The 14227-nt window shown below is 46.9% G+C and overlaps 2 protein-coding genes across 2 annotated transcripts in view; both read left to right on the plus strand.

Moving 5' to 3' along the window:
* The window catches only part of IQCA1 (IQ motif containing with AAA domain 1), a 197176-nt gene extending 196556 nt beyond the window's left edge, over positions 1-620 (plus strand). Inside the window, exon 19 of the mRNA XM_060301667.1 lies at positions 485-620. Within this exon, the coding sequence (XP_060157650.1) occupies positions 485-574 (90 nt within the window). The 3' untranslated portion in view covers positions 575-620. The remainder of the gene's footprint in view (positions 1-484) is intronic.
* A 5407-nt stretch (positions 621-6027) lies between these two features.
* Positions 6028-14227, plus strand: part of ASB18 (ankyrin repeat and SOCS box containing 18) — a 63244-nt gene continuing 55044 nt past the window's right edge. The window contains exons 1-2 of the mRNA XM_030864869.2: positions 6028-6232; positions 7401-7403. Of these exons, the coding sequence (XP_030720729.2) occupies positions 6028-6232; positions 7401-7403 (208 nt within the window). The remainder of the gene's footprint in view (positions 6233-7400; positions 7404-14227) is intronic.

Here is a 14227-nt window from a genome sequence, read left to right on the forward strand (position 1 = left end):
TATATTTCCAAGATTATCTAAGATGGGAGGAGTTAAAACTTGAAAGCAGATCACAAACTGTGCTTCTATATCCTTGAAGTTGTCAAGGTCAGACAAGGGGTATACAGTCTGCTTTGCTCTATCAGGTTGATTTTAACTTTTAACTCTCAGAAGGTAAACTTTCCACCTTACAGTATTTTGCCTGATGGGCGCTGCACTGTCTCCCCCAGTCAATGGCCGAGATATCCATAATTAGCTGGATTACTCTTAAAAAGCCGTGACCCTGGTGGTCTGGGCTCAGCACGGTGTCTTGATTACGGGAACACCCTCCAGCAACCCCAGATGACTTCAAAGCAGTTGTCTTTCTTTCTTTATCCAATTCCCACATACGTCATAGCTGCTCCCAGGCCTTTTCTCCCAAAGTCCTCCAAATATTCCTGGTCCCTGCCTTAGCCCTTGTACCTCTTTTCTTCCCTCCCATGCCTTCCCCATCTCTTTTCACAAGACTGCATCTGGAAAAAAGAGCAAACTAGAAAAGAAGGAAGAGGAAGAAACGGATGAAGAGGGTGAGGAATTGGACCCAGTGGGGGTTTGAACGAGAAGCATGGCCACACAGTTCTAATGAGCGCAGTTAAACTGCCCGCATTTGCGTCTTAGCTCTGCCGCTTAGCAGCTGTGAGGCTGCCAGGAGATTGCTTCACTAGTCAGGTTCCCCATCTGCCAGATAGTAATAACGATAGCCCCTGCCTCGCAGGATTGCTGAGAGAAAGAGAGTTTACATGTGCAATATCTTTAAAAGAGGACCTATGCAATAAGTACCCAGTATATAGTATATATAGTATACAGTATGTAGTATACTATATTCTCAGTACATCAAGAGTACCTGGCATATATGAGGGCTCAAAAAGTGTTTATTGGGGGGGGGAGGAGTAAATTAGGAATTTGGGATCCGCAGATACATTCCACTGTATATAAAATAAACAACAGGGACCTAATGTATAGCACAGGGAACTATATTCAATGTCTTGTAATAACCTATAATGGCAAAGAATCTGAAAAAGAATAGATACAGATGCAGATAGAGATATGTGTAACTGAATCACTGTGCTGTACACCTGAAACATTGTAAATCAACTATACTTCAATAAAAAAGTAATAAAAAATTCTGCTTCAAAAATGTGTTTATTGAGTGAAACTCATTTGTTTGTTATTTTGTCTTTGATGGTTATACTAATGGAAAATGTCCACATCTCCAGCTGTATAACTTCATCCTTGTGTCATCACAAATCATGCCCCTAACAGGAAGAAAAAAAAAAAACAGGCAAGGGTTGTAAAGGGCTTTCATCACATCTAGCTAGTGCCCACATGCCATCACGTTGTTTCAAGGGCACAAAGGAAATGAAAGTGGCCTGTGTTTTCTGGGTGCATGAATTGCTGCCCATAAAGACCACGTAACAATGCCCCTTCACAAAGCAGTCCCCACAGCCTAGCAGGTTGACGGATGAGCCCTTCCCGCCACACATAAGTCTTGGCCGAAACTGACAAGCCTGAAAAGCTATGAGGAACCCCTTAAAAAGGAATTTAGAAAAATCTTCCTCCGAGTTGAAAAGCTTCTGATCCCAGGGAGACAGCTCTGTGTTGCTGAAGCTGGGAACTGGGAGAGCCGGACTGCGGGGATGGGAGAGAGGAGAGAACAGCCCGAGGTGGATGGAAACACCACGGCCAGGAAGGGAGCCCCGGACCAGCCCCGAGCTGAGAGGGTCCACAGCTGGATTGGACGGTGAGGTTTGAGCCAAGAGCACTTGGGGGCTGACCTACGGGGAACCCGTGTGTTGAAGGAGCAACTCTCCAGGACCTGAGGATCTAAGAGGGGCCTTTCAGGCTCGAAGAAGCAGCCAGGCTCAGAACTGGACCCACTTCACAGCGGAATCATGCCACAGTCACTTTGAGTTAACCTGGATATGCCCGGTGTTTGTCCCTGACCTGAGGTCACAATGGGGTCTGCGTATCTGGGACTGACCATTTCTCCCAGACCATGACCCTCCATTGGCAACTGACTCACTGATTTTCATCCTAACACGGGGCTGAGACTAAATTAGACCCACACTGTATTCATGTATTCATCAGGCATTGTTATCTTGCTGCAAAATAGTTCAATACCAAGAGTATTGACAGAGAAAAAGTTCCAAGGCTGGTGGTCTCTGAAGGCGTGCTATTGGGCTCTGCACAGCTATACCAACCTCACTGGATGCAAACTTCATGACGCAGCAGAATTCTAGCTAATGTTTATGCTTCTCTGTGAGGATCTGTTACCAGAGTCCTCATCTAAACACATTTGTAAACATAACTTGATGTAAATCACATACAATATATCACTGAAAATCTGTGAATTATGGTCTCCTCTGATGAGCATTTAAACATCCAAGCAGAACAATGAAGCGACCTTTATCTGATTCAGAGAAAGCCAGGATCCCTCTGCTATTGATTGCTCAAATATATTCTGCACCTTCAAGGACAGTCAGCGAAGGAGAAAGTCAAATACAAGGCTTCCAAGAAGTTAAGGGGGAAATATCGATACTGCGTCCCTCCCCCCTCAAATGATTGTTCAGCCAGTGGGGGACTGAGGCAGGGTGGGCAGTAGGGGGTCCCATGAAATAATCAAAAAAGGAAAGACAAAGAAATAGAGATCAGAAGATTTCACACTGAAATAAAGAAATTCGTGTTGCCTTAAATATAATTGGTGTTAGTTACATTTCAATTCCTAATTTATACATAGCGGGGTTGATAAAGAATTACATTATAACAAAATTAGCCAGAATAATTAGCATAGTATATGTGCTACTGATTAAACACCCAGCAGATAGCTTGGTAATTAAGATCAGCGAGTGCCGTATTTTGAGGCTTTGTCATCTTATTATCTGCCTAACAAGTGCTTCCTCTTTAGCTCCCTTCTGATTTGAAGTTTGATAGCAATCTCTAATAATTCTCAGTTTATTTCTTTAAATTACCGTACCCAAATTCCGATCATTTTCCTGCGGTCACTACCCTCCCTCTCTTTGTATCGACACAAACGTGCTGGTGTCAGATTTCCTTCTAAACGTAAAGGCATTTGTGCTTGGAAATTCAGGTTCAAAATCTCTTTCAAAACCCATCATTCTTTGGCTGAAAGAAAGAACCAGAGGCCAACCACACGCTCTGCAAGTTAGTCAAACGTCTGAATACAGATCTATAGAGTTCATACCTCCTTTCTAGGCAGAGCCCCATTGCCAGCAATTCCAAGAATGTGTCCACCAGGGTCCAACAGCAGCCCCTCAAGTGGCCCTGGCTGCTGGCTCACTGATGACCCTAGCCCGTGATGCCACTGCTCCGTATTCGGGGAGTCTGGGGTCAACTGCTGCCCTTGCAACACACGGTGAGATTTTGTCATGGAAGACAAGAGTTCAACTACCAAAGAACAGAAAGCTTGGGGGCTGACTCACATTCTTTTCACAGGCAGAGCTGTGTCTGCTGCATCTCTTTAGACTGAAACCAGAACGTGTCCATGGTTTTAAAGGCAGAGTGAACACACCTGCATCAACCAGGAATACTTTTAGCTGCAAGTCACAGAAAACACATGAATAGTACTTAAGGAATAAAGACAAGAAGTCTGGCAGTTGGCGGCCTGGAGCTGGGGCAAAGGTTCAGAAATGTCATCAAGGAACCATCCGTCTCGTCCCCTCTTTCTGTCCCACTCACCTGAGTATGTCGAGCCTTCATTTCATGTCCATCACCTCATGGCTGTAAGTTGGCTGCCACAGCTCCACACATTATGTCCGTGTTCAAGGAAAGAAGAAAGGGAAAGGAAAAAAGTGCCAACCGCTACTTCCCCTTTCAATCAGGAGAGCAAAGAACTTCCCAGATGCACCAGAGCAGACCATGCCTGCCCTCACTGGCCAGAACGGGGTTGCAACGGAGGCTAATTCTAGAGTATCTAACAAGGAGACTAGGGCGGAAGTTACTGACTTGGAGAAACATGATTCAGCACCAGGGACCAGGCACACAGTCACAACAAAGAAAACCCAGGGTCTCTTAGGTAGGAGGAAGGAGAACAAATACTAAGTAGTAACTTCAGGGCTGGCTCCTCAAATGCAGATGCAGACATGTCGGGAAAAGCATCAGTGTATGGAACAGAAGCTGCAAAATCATGCAGAGGAGCTGAGAGGAGGGGGTGTATTATTCAGGGCTCTCCAGAGAAACAGAACCAAGAGGATGTGTGTGCATATATATATATATTCTTAAAATAAAGGTATATATGATTTATTTTAAGAAATAAACTCACGCAATTGTCACAACCAGCAAGTCCAAAACCAGCATGTAGGCCAGCAGGCTGAAGACCCAGGAAGAACTGCAGTTCTAATTCAAAGGCCGTCTGCTGGCAGTATTCCATCTTGCTTGGGGGACATCAGTCTTTGTTCTATGAAGGCCGTCAACTGATTGGATGAGGCCCACCCACATTATGGAGGGTCATCGGTTTTCCTCAAAGTCCACCAAATTAAACATCATCATCTCATTTAAAAAAAAAAAAAAAAAAAAAAGAACTTCACAGGAGCATCCAGTATATGTTTGACCAGGTATCCGGGCAGTGTGGCCCAGCCAGATTCACACATAAAATTAACCATCACACAGGGAGACAAGACAAAGTAAGAAAGGGAAGAGGTAGCAAGACTGGGACACAAGGTGAAGAGGGCTCTACAAAAGCTATGTGATATATATACATATATATGTATAACTGAATCACTTTGCTGTACACCAGAATATAACACAACACTATAAATCAACTATACTTCAATTTAAAACTTATTTTTAATTTTTCAAATTTTAAACTTTAAAAAAATAAATCTATGTGAGGAAAGAGGAGAGATGTCATTGAAGGGCACAAACTTGCAACCAGCAGGTAAATAAGTCCTGCAGATCTAACGCACAGTATAGTGTCTATAGACAACAATATTGTATTATGAACATCAAACTTTCTAAGACATGAAGAAAAGTTAATTATCCCCACCACAAAAAAAGAAGTCATAATTCTGCAACATGACAGAGGTGTTAGCTAACAATGGCAATCATGTTACAATATATAAATGCATCAAATCAACATGATGTACATCTCAAACTTACATGTATATGTTATATGTTCAATGTATTTCAATTTTAATATATCCAAAAATTAATTTTTAAGCTAAATGGCATAGCCTGGGCCACTCAGGTCATTACAGCATACAGGCGCTGCTGGAGCAGCTGTGTTTTGTGCCCAGGTTCAGGTGGGGAGATACAGGACCACTAGAGACAGAGGTTATGGAAAAAAAGTCCACTACCCCCAGGAGTGCATAGAAACCAACATGAGTGCTTTGCACTTCCACGGGGCACGGAATTGGGTGCTTTAAGCCAAAGTTAGCAGCCTTAAGAAGTACAGAGGCTGCTGCTAATACTTCGGTTACTTTCTGGTTCACTTATGTGATGCTTTCATCTTCTCGAGACCAGCCAGTCCATCCTGAATTTGGAAACCAAAGATTTCCCTGCATTCTCAATTTCAAGGCATGTCCAATTTATAGTCAACCAGGCTCTCTTTTTAGATGAAGCGAAGGAATACGTGGTGTAGAACGTTACAGTATGTTCCTTTCAACAGAAAAAAGGTTGCAAGCCCAGGCTCGGGAAAAGGATTTTAAGGTTTCAGGACAGAGTCTCACTTTGATAAAAGAAGATGTTGATCGGCAGTACCGACAAGAGTTTTTTTTTTAAAAACGCTGTCCCCTCGGCTTCTCCCACTCACAGACAGGTCTACTGCCCCCCTGTCTAGAATGATCCTTAAGTGAGGACTTGGGGAGATTAATTCCCATCTCCCTCTGAGGAACGGGGTGGGGAGGACTGCTGGCGGGTGGCCGTTCCCAGGGCTGTAACTGGAGCCACGTTTCTTCTATTTATAGACATGCCCGCAGCCCTCTCCGCCCAGCTGCTGACTTTGGACTCAGTTGGGAAGCAGAGCAGTTTGGTCAACACACAAACGACATCACAATGTCCATCTCTGATTGCCTTCCCGATTACCCGGTCAAGTCGGATTTCGTAAATAGACTGAAGTCAGCCCTGGAAGCCAGGAATGAGGCGACAGTGAGGGATTTGATCTGTACTGAAGTTCGGCACGTGGACGCCGTGATAGAACTGGCCAACGACGACTGGATGAAGGACCCCTCGGCCCAGCTGCCCCCCGGGGTGCTCCTAGGTAACTGCGATGAATCCGCTGCTTCCCCATCGTGTGCACAGGGTTGGGGTGGGGAACATCCGGGGGTGGAAGGGCAAATGGTTGAAAAAGGCGAATGATACGTGCCCAGCTGTATGATTCTTATTTATATTCATACGCACTGTGTGCATATATGTATACTGTATATATACATGTACCTAGTATATATCTGTATATATATACATAGTATATGTCATAGTATATATATATATATCACAGTATACACATAGTTACTGTATTTACTATATAGTACATAGTAAATATATATATACTATGTAAATATATACACAGTAAATATGTATATATGTACTATGATATATAGATCTATACTATGATATACACTATGTGTCTATATATATACACATACACACACATATATATACACACAGTATGTTACATAGGCAACAACTAAAGTGCAATATACAAAAAATTTAAAAAGAGAAAAATTAAACCGTGGCACCGTCATCCCGACCCAGCACCTCTTTTCGTTTCTCCACTTTTCTCCAAGCTAGTCTATTTGCATGTGTAAATTTCCTCTCCTTATAACCGTGTGGTAGATAATAAGTTTGTGTCCTGTTCTGTTGAGTTAATACACCTAAAGTACTTTCCATATTGCTACATGTCTTCTTAATTTCAATCACCTATTGAGGTGATTAATGACAAAATACTTAAACCAAACGCCTGCAAGAGGGGGCTGTGTGTTTACATTTTTACTACTATCAGTAATGCTATAATTAGTGTCTATATTAGCATTCATATGCTTTTTTCTTATTCAGCGTTCTGTCCTTAGGATAAATTCTTAGGAGCTGTATTACTGGGACAAGGATAACAAATGTTCCAAATTGTTTTCTGAAATGATTTCTATTCCTCCTGATAGCGAGTGTGTGTCACATCACACCCTGAACATTATGGGCGGTTAATATTCATATTTAAATCTCCAATTTAGTAAGTGCACCCTGGTCATTCTCCACTGCCTGCTCGTCCATCCTTTTATGTTTGTTTTTTAACATCTTTATTGGAATATAATTGCTTTACAATGTTGTGTTAGTTTCTGCTGTATAACAAGGTGAATCAGCTATATGTATACACGTATCCCCCTATTCCTTCCCTCTTGCGTCTCCCTCCCACCCTCCCTATCCTACCCCTGTAGGTGGTCACAAAGCACCGAGCTGACCTCCCTGTGCTATGCAGCTGCTTCCCACTAGCCATCCATTTTATATTTGGTAGTGTATATATGTCCATGCCACTCTCTCACTTCGTCCCAGCTTCCCCTTCCCCCCAACCTTTCTTTACTGCTCAGAACCAAGTCTTATCTGTAGGGTTTGGGTTTTCTTTGTAGACCTTTTTACATGTGGGCCCTTGTCTAGTCAGGTCCTTGGGCAATATCTCCTCATTTCTTTATACCTTTTTGGTCATTTTGTAGGTCTCCTTCACATAACATGTGTATAATCCCGTTGTCATATTTGCTGAAAATGATATCCCTGACCACAGCTTAACTGTTCACTGCATCGTGCTAATTCTAGCTTGTCAGATGTGCCCTCCACAACGTTAGTCTTGACTCCTAAGGAATGTTCAGGGCTCCCCTCCCCCCACTAGACAGACTCCTTCCCAACACATGTGAGTGCATGCACACACGCGTACCACTGCACACACAAGGCACAAACACACACGTGCACAAACACATGCTCACACACCCAGGAAGGACACCAAAAGGGAACGTGCCTGGGACGTTGGTGCTGGCAAGTGGAGCTTTAATGTGATGAAGGGACAGATCAGAGACTGGAACTTCTAAGCGGGTGACCGTCCCTCTACTCCCCTGTGATGTGGGTGCACCCCCGGTGCTGTCTCTCACTGGTGGTGTAAACAAGCTGCGGAAGGCTTTAGGGAGAAACCGGCTCCTGCTTCTTCTTTTCCTTGGTTTTCCTAATATCTGGGGTGCCGATCAGGGTGAGGCCCCAGGAGGCATGAGCCCAGAGAGCACCACACCTCTCTTCAGACCTTAGCTCTGCCTGCATGGGCAGGGGTCCTCACCGAGACAGCACCTGGTACACGCAACAATCCAGGAGCCTGCCCTGGGGTGCGGAGGGGACTTTGAAATCCTAAACTGCGCTTTGGCCGGGAGTGTTGAGCTCTGCATTTTGCATGTGCACTCCAGACCCACCCTGCCCCCTGCCCAGTGCCTGCCCATGAGGTGCTCTTATGAGTCACATCATCCTGGCCCACGCTCTCTGACCCCCATTGGGTGTAGCTAACGCAAGGTGCTGCAAGGAGCGGGGAGGGGAGGGTATTTGCTCTGGGGACCCCTCCCTGCCAGATCATCGCTGCGATTTGGCTTCACCATTGGGCTGAAGGCTCAGCTCCTGCGTGGCACCTCCTACCTCGCTCCTTGCCCCTTCAGACACAGGGAGGGGGGCTCCCACGGTGGCCCTGGGGACCCCAGCTGGCTTCCCTGGCCCTGCCCGCCTTTGCTACGCCCTGGAGTTGCGCCGTCTGCTTTCTGCTGGGATTCTGACTGGAGCAAGTGCCCGCTCATCACAGCCCCTTTTACAAGCCCATCCCAGCAGGTTGGGGATTTGTGTATTTGGAGCCCCTGAGTTAAAATATCATTTCTTGTCCTTTAACAACAGCCCTAATCTGTTCTTTAGATTCATTTATTAAATAGCATAAGTGTTTTCACAGAAGGACACGTCATCAGTGTTACACATTAATATAAATTACAGGTAACATCTTACTATTTTAAATGAACTACGTGAAAAGCTAATGATGTGATAATATTTTTCTTTCAGTATTAATAACATATTTTTTATTAATCCAAGATAAAAATCTAGTCTTTCCAACAAAAACTAAAATAAAATATCATTTCTTTTCACATTACAAATTGCCCTGCACCGTCTTTACTGTCCCCACCACTTTACTAAACACTTGAAACCAATGAAATCTGTGTTAAGAGTTTCCCGTTCCCTCCCACGAAGAACCTGTATGTTCTACATCATATCGTGTCCACTTCTCCCTGCCGAACGGCGCGATTCAGGACGAGAACAGGTCGATGCTGCTGACATCTTGTCAGGACTTGGGCTTGTTCTGGGTTGTTTTTGTTTCGGGATGATGGTAACTGAATGATTAAGCCTGTGACCACAGGGCACATACTGTTGCCAATGATTTTATTGCGGGGAAAGCAGGCTGGGCTTGAAACGGGGTAGAGATGCAGCACGCTCACACCTGCATTGGGGGGCCGCCTCTCTGGCTAACATGTGAGAGTAGGATTTGAAGGAAACAAGAAAGGTTAGGAAACAAGATCTAGTTAGGAGGTGATTGAAGGCAGTCACCCAGGTGAGAGATGACAGGGTCTAAACCAAGAGAGTGGGGTACACACAGAGATAAAGGCGAGAAATGACAAAGCTGAGAAATGATGGGAAGGGGTTGGGGGTGAGTAGAGGATAGTGCCACCGATCCAGACAGAAATCAGGGGGCTCTGTGACTGTGACAAAGTTTGAGCCTTTGCTGTGAGCCTGGCAGTAACGAGGGGAGGATAGAAACAGGAATAACACACAGGACCGCCTCCCAGGGGTTCAGAATCCAGCCTGTGTCATCACAGGTAGGCTATCAGGTGCCTCAAGTAGCCTTGGAGTGAGACGCTCCAGAGGGAAGCTTGGCCTCTGCTACCAACGAGCTGTGTGACCTCAGGGAAGTCGCTTTCCCTCTCTGAGCCAGTGCCTTTACTTATTAACTAGTTCATGAGATTCCATTAGTGATTCCCAAGCAGAGGTCCCTGAGCAAAGCTCCACGGGGGAGGTCCCCGGAGAACCACGCTGTCAGAGAATACGCAAGGGCAGGTTAAAGGCTGGCTGTGGCTTCACCACCACCAGGGGGGACGGGTGGTTTGCAGATGCGCCTTGGGCAACGCTGGCTCAGATCACTGTTGAGGCCCCTTCCATCTCCAGGCTTCTCTGAGGCCGTGATCCCAAAGTCTCCCTGTCTCAGCCTGAAATGGAGCGAGGCCTCCTTCTTCCTGAGTACAGGAGTGAATGGGCTCGTTCTCGGGGGGTAATTGTGAGTCACGGGGGAACAGCCCTGAGAGAAGCAAGAGCTGTTTGCATTCAGACATACACGTGGGGTCTTTAGAATGTGTGAAGAGGGGTCAGAACTTGTAGCAGCACCTTGAAGGGCAGCCCACATTGGGAATGGATACTGGAATTTCAGTCCTCCTGAGGAGGAAGGTGAAGATGAAAGGATGATGATGACCAAGAAGACAGGGCCGGGCCCGGCGAGGGGCAGGGGCTGCAGGTGCCCACCCCGGCCAGGAGAAGGCAGGGCCGAAGGTCAGGCTGAAAAGGCTTTTCGGGGAAAGGGGAGGAAAAGTTGTCCATCCCAAGGACAACGCTTGTTCAAAGAACTCTGAGTATTGTTCACAAGATGACAATTTGCAAAAATAAGAAGAAGAAAAGTGGGCTTCCCTGGTGGCGCAGTGGTTGAGAGTCCGCCTGCCGATGCAGGGGACGCGGGTTCGTGCCCCGGTCCGGGAAGATCCCACATGCCGCGGAGCGGCTGGGCCCGTGAGCCACAGCCGCTGAGCCTGAGTGTCCGGAGCCTGTGCTCTGCAACAAGAGAGGCCACAACAGTGAGGGGCCCACGTACCGCAAAAAAAAAAAAAAAAAGAAAAGTAACAATTCTTTCTGCTTCTCAACATAAATATACAAGGACCTTGCTTCTCTCAGTGAGATCTCCATGCTTGTGTGTGAGCTTATTACTCCCACCAAATAAAGCAGAAAAAATAATTATTATTTATTTATCTGCAGCCATGTCACATCACAATAAAAACATAGAGAAAACAGGTACCAGCCAATAAAATGGCAGGAACGACTTGTTCTGGAGAACCCCTCAGGTATACATGGGTCCCCTTAAGGAGGGCAGAGGGCAAAGGAACTTAAAAATTCAGCCCCAGCAGGTAGTGGGTCAAAGTACGGAATGTACCCTCCCTGCCTGGCCACGAGGCAGAAGAGTGGTCCTCAATCAGGATTCCCCTAAAGACGCAACTCACCTGTGCCCTTGTGAAGCCACCTGCTCTCCTGCAAAGATGTACTTCGGATGCCCTGTGGGATGCTGGGAAGGGCATGGAGGTCTCTAACAGATGATCAGCCCTCTCCCTGCTAGTCAGACTGAGACTGGCCCGCTGTGAGGGACCCGGGAAGGAGGCCTGGGACTGGGGCACAGCAATCTCTCTCATTCTCTCCCTGTGTGTGTGTGTGTGTGTGTGTGCGAGTGTGTGTGTGTGTGTGTGTGTGTGTAATGAGAGGAACAGAGCTGAGGCCCCAGCTCATCCACAATCTTCTCCCCCATCTTTCCCACCTACCCCCTCCCAACAAGAACCTTCCTGCCAGGAGGACACCCAAATCCCAGGGCTTGTCAGGACCTCCCCTGCCTCCTCGGTTCACCTAGGCCATGCCCTCCTTCCAGACCCCACACACGAGGGCCCCCCTGCACACCCGACCCACAGACCCACCACTTCCCTCCACAAGAGCACAAAGCCCTCAGTCTCCATCAGTTTCCGAAACACACAGCCTCGCTGGGCTAATTTTTTTAATTCTTTTTTTTTTTTTTTTTTTTGCGGTACACGGGCCTCTCACTGTTGTGGCCTCTCGCGTTGTGGAGCACAGGCTCCGGACGCGCAGGCTCAGCGGCCATGGCTCACGGGCCCAGCCGCTCTGCGGCATCTGGGATCTTCCCGGACCGGGGCACGAACCCGCGTCCCCTGCATCAGCAGGCGGACTCTCAACCACTGCGCCACCAGGGAAGCCCCCTCGCTGAGCTAATTTTTATACCCACTGAATGTTTCATTCTCAAATATGGCCTCGTCGAGGGCAAGACCCTTGCCTGGTATCCGGAGCCTGGCTCAGGGTCTTAGCCCTGATAAGTGTTCAAACTCTGGGTGCCCTGGCTGCATGGGCTGGCCAAGCTCTTTTGCTAACATTCACCCAGGTGGACACAGACTGCGTTTCCACAGACATGACTGGGATGAGTCTTTCTGCAAAGAAAGATTCGATTCTACTTTCTGCTAAAGGCAAGTCTCTACTGTTGAATATTAGCAACAACGGCATTACTCGTCCTCGCCCCTTTGCAGTGCCTATCAGCTCACTAAGCAGCGAGCACACAGCAAGGGAGAAAGGGTGGCGGGGGAGGGGTGGCGAGACCCCGCTTGCCCCCCAAATGCATCAACTGTACAAGCTGGTAACTGGCGTAATCAAACTACTTAAGAAACAACTGATTACTAATTGCTATTATTAAGGATGTCAGCATTCCATGATTTTGCTGCTGATATCTTATGTACAAGTCAAGATGCTACTTGAATTCTTGATTGAAATAGAAAACTAGAGGCATTATGGTGTGTTTGGGGTAATGGTATTTAAGCATCTGGAGGCAACTTAAAGAAATACTAATTGGGTTTTTATTAAGAGATCTCACCCAGCAGCAAGTATAGGTGGGGAACGAGGGTGGGTGAACGTGGGATGGACATAGACCCAGTGGGTCCGTTGGCAGGATTTAACTGTTCATTCAACCAGCTTAACGCTGAGCGCACTGTGCCATCCGAGGTACACCTACTCCCTTTGTCCCTGTGTGCGGAGGGGAGCATCGCCCACAGAAAACCCAACAGCTGAACGTCAGCTAAGTAAGAACAACCCCTGCCTTGGAGCACTCACATTTGAACGAATGACAAGTGTGTGTACGTTGCTGGTGTCATGGATACAGCAAGAGATTAATGGTGAGGTGACCCTGGCTCTCCCACGGACTCAGTGGTCTTGAACCTTGAACCTGTGTGCTCAGTCCATCTCTCTGAACCCTAATTTCCTCATTTAAAATTATGGGATCAGTGGGGTCATCTCTCAGGGTGTTTCCAAAAGGGACGAACTAGGGTTCTAAGAACAACGACTTGTGTTTATGGAGATTAACAAAACCCCGCTGCCTTCACAACACCTTCAGGTGTCGTGCACCCTGGCTGAGGCCTGTGTAGACTGGGCCCCAACTTCAAAGGAAAGGCTGGCTCCAGGCCAGATGGGCAGGGAAGGTATCGCCTGGTGGGAGGCTGGTTTACGAGCTCGAATCACCGAAGACCAGCAGCCTTGCACAGGGCCAGTCTTGTTCTTGTTGTTAGGAGACTAAGTCCGCAGACCAGAGCTTGTTAGCACTGGAGCCAACCGCAAGTGGGGGCAAAGATGGAGGAATCACATGCAGTGAGCACTTCTCTTAGGTATGCGTTTCCCAAGGACTATCATCTTTCCCACTTTCCCGGCTGAGAAAAATGAGGCTCAGAGAGGGTGAGTTCCACACCTCAGATGCCACAGCTGGAGGAGGCGGAAATCCAGAGCTCTTCCTGGCACTCCTTAATGCCTGTAATTGTCCTATGGCTGCATTATACAGATGGGGACACCAAGGCTCACATGTGTTCCCTTACTGGGCAACATCCAGGTAGGAACAGCACACAAACCGGGTATGTTTTCTGAGTTGTAGTCAAGGGTTCTTGACACATACCCACCCAGAGATGTGTGGTAGGAAGATCCATGAAAAACGTCCCCACTGAGGCTGTGACAACCGTTCGACTTTACGTCAGACACACACACACACACACACACACACACACACACACACACACAACATCAATAGCATGGAGTCCATCGCTTCAAATCATTCAAATAAGAGTATTAAGAAAAAACATGGATGAATGAACGGGGCGCTCGGCTGCAGAATAAAAACAAAAATGGGAAGCAGGAGGTCAGTGATGACAGGAAAGGATGGAGAGGCAAGAGCTCTGCCGTCTTGGCTGCAGCCCTGATCAGAGCGTGTGGGGGCAGGGAGACCCTGCTCGAAGCAAAATGAAATTAAACCTTTCTAAGTACTTATAAATCAGCACCTAATGACACCATCCCACCACCAGCCGGAGCATTGCTCTTATTACTTTGATTCACAAGCCAGGAAAAGATCCGG

This window comes from Globicephala melas, chromosome 7, assembly GCF_963455315.2.
Source record: "Globicephala melas chromosome 7, mGloMel1.2, whole genome shotgun sequence".
NCBI lineage: Eukaryota > Metazoa > Chordata > Mammalia > Artiodactyla > Delphinidae > Globicephala > Globicephala melas.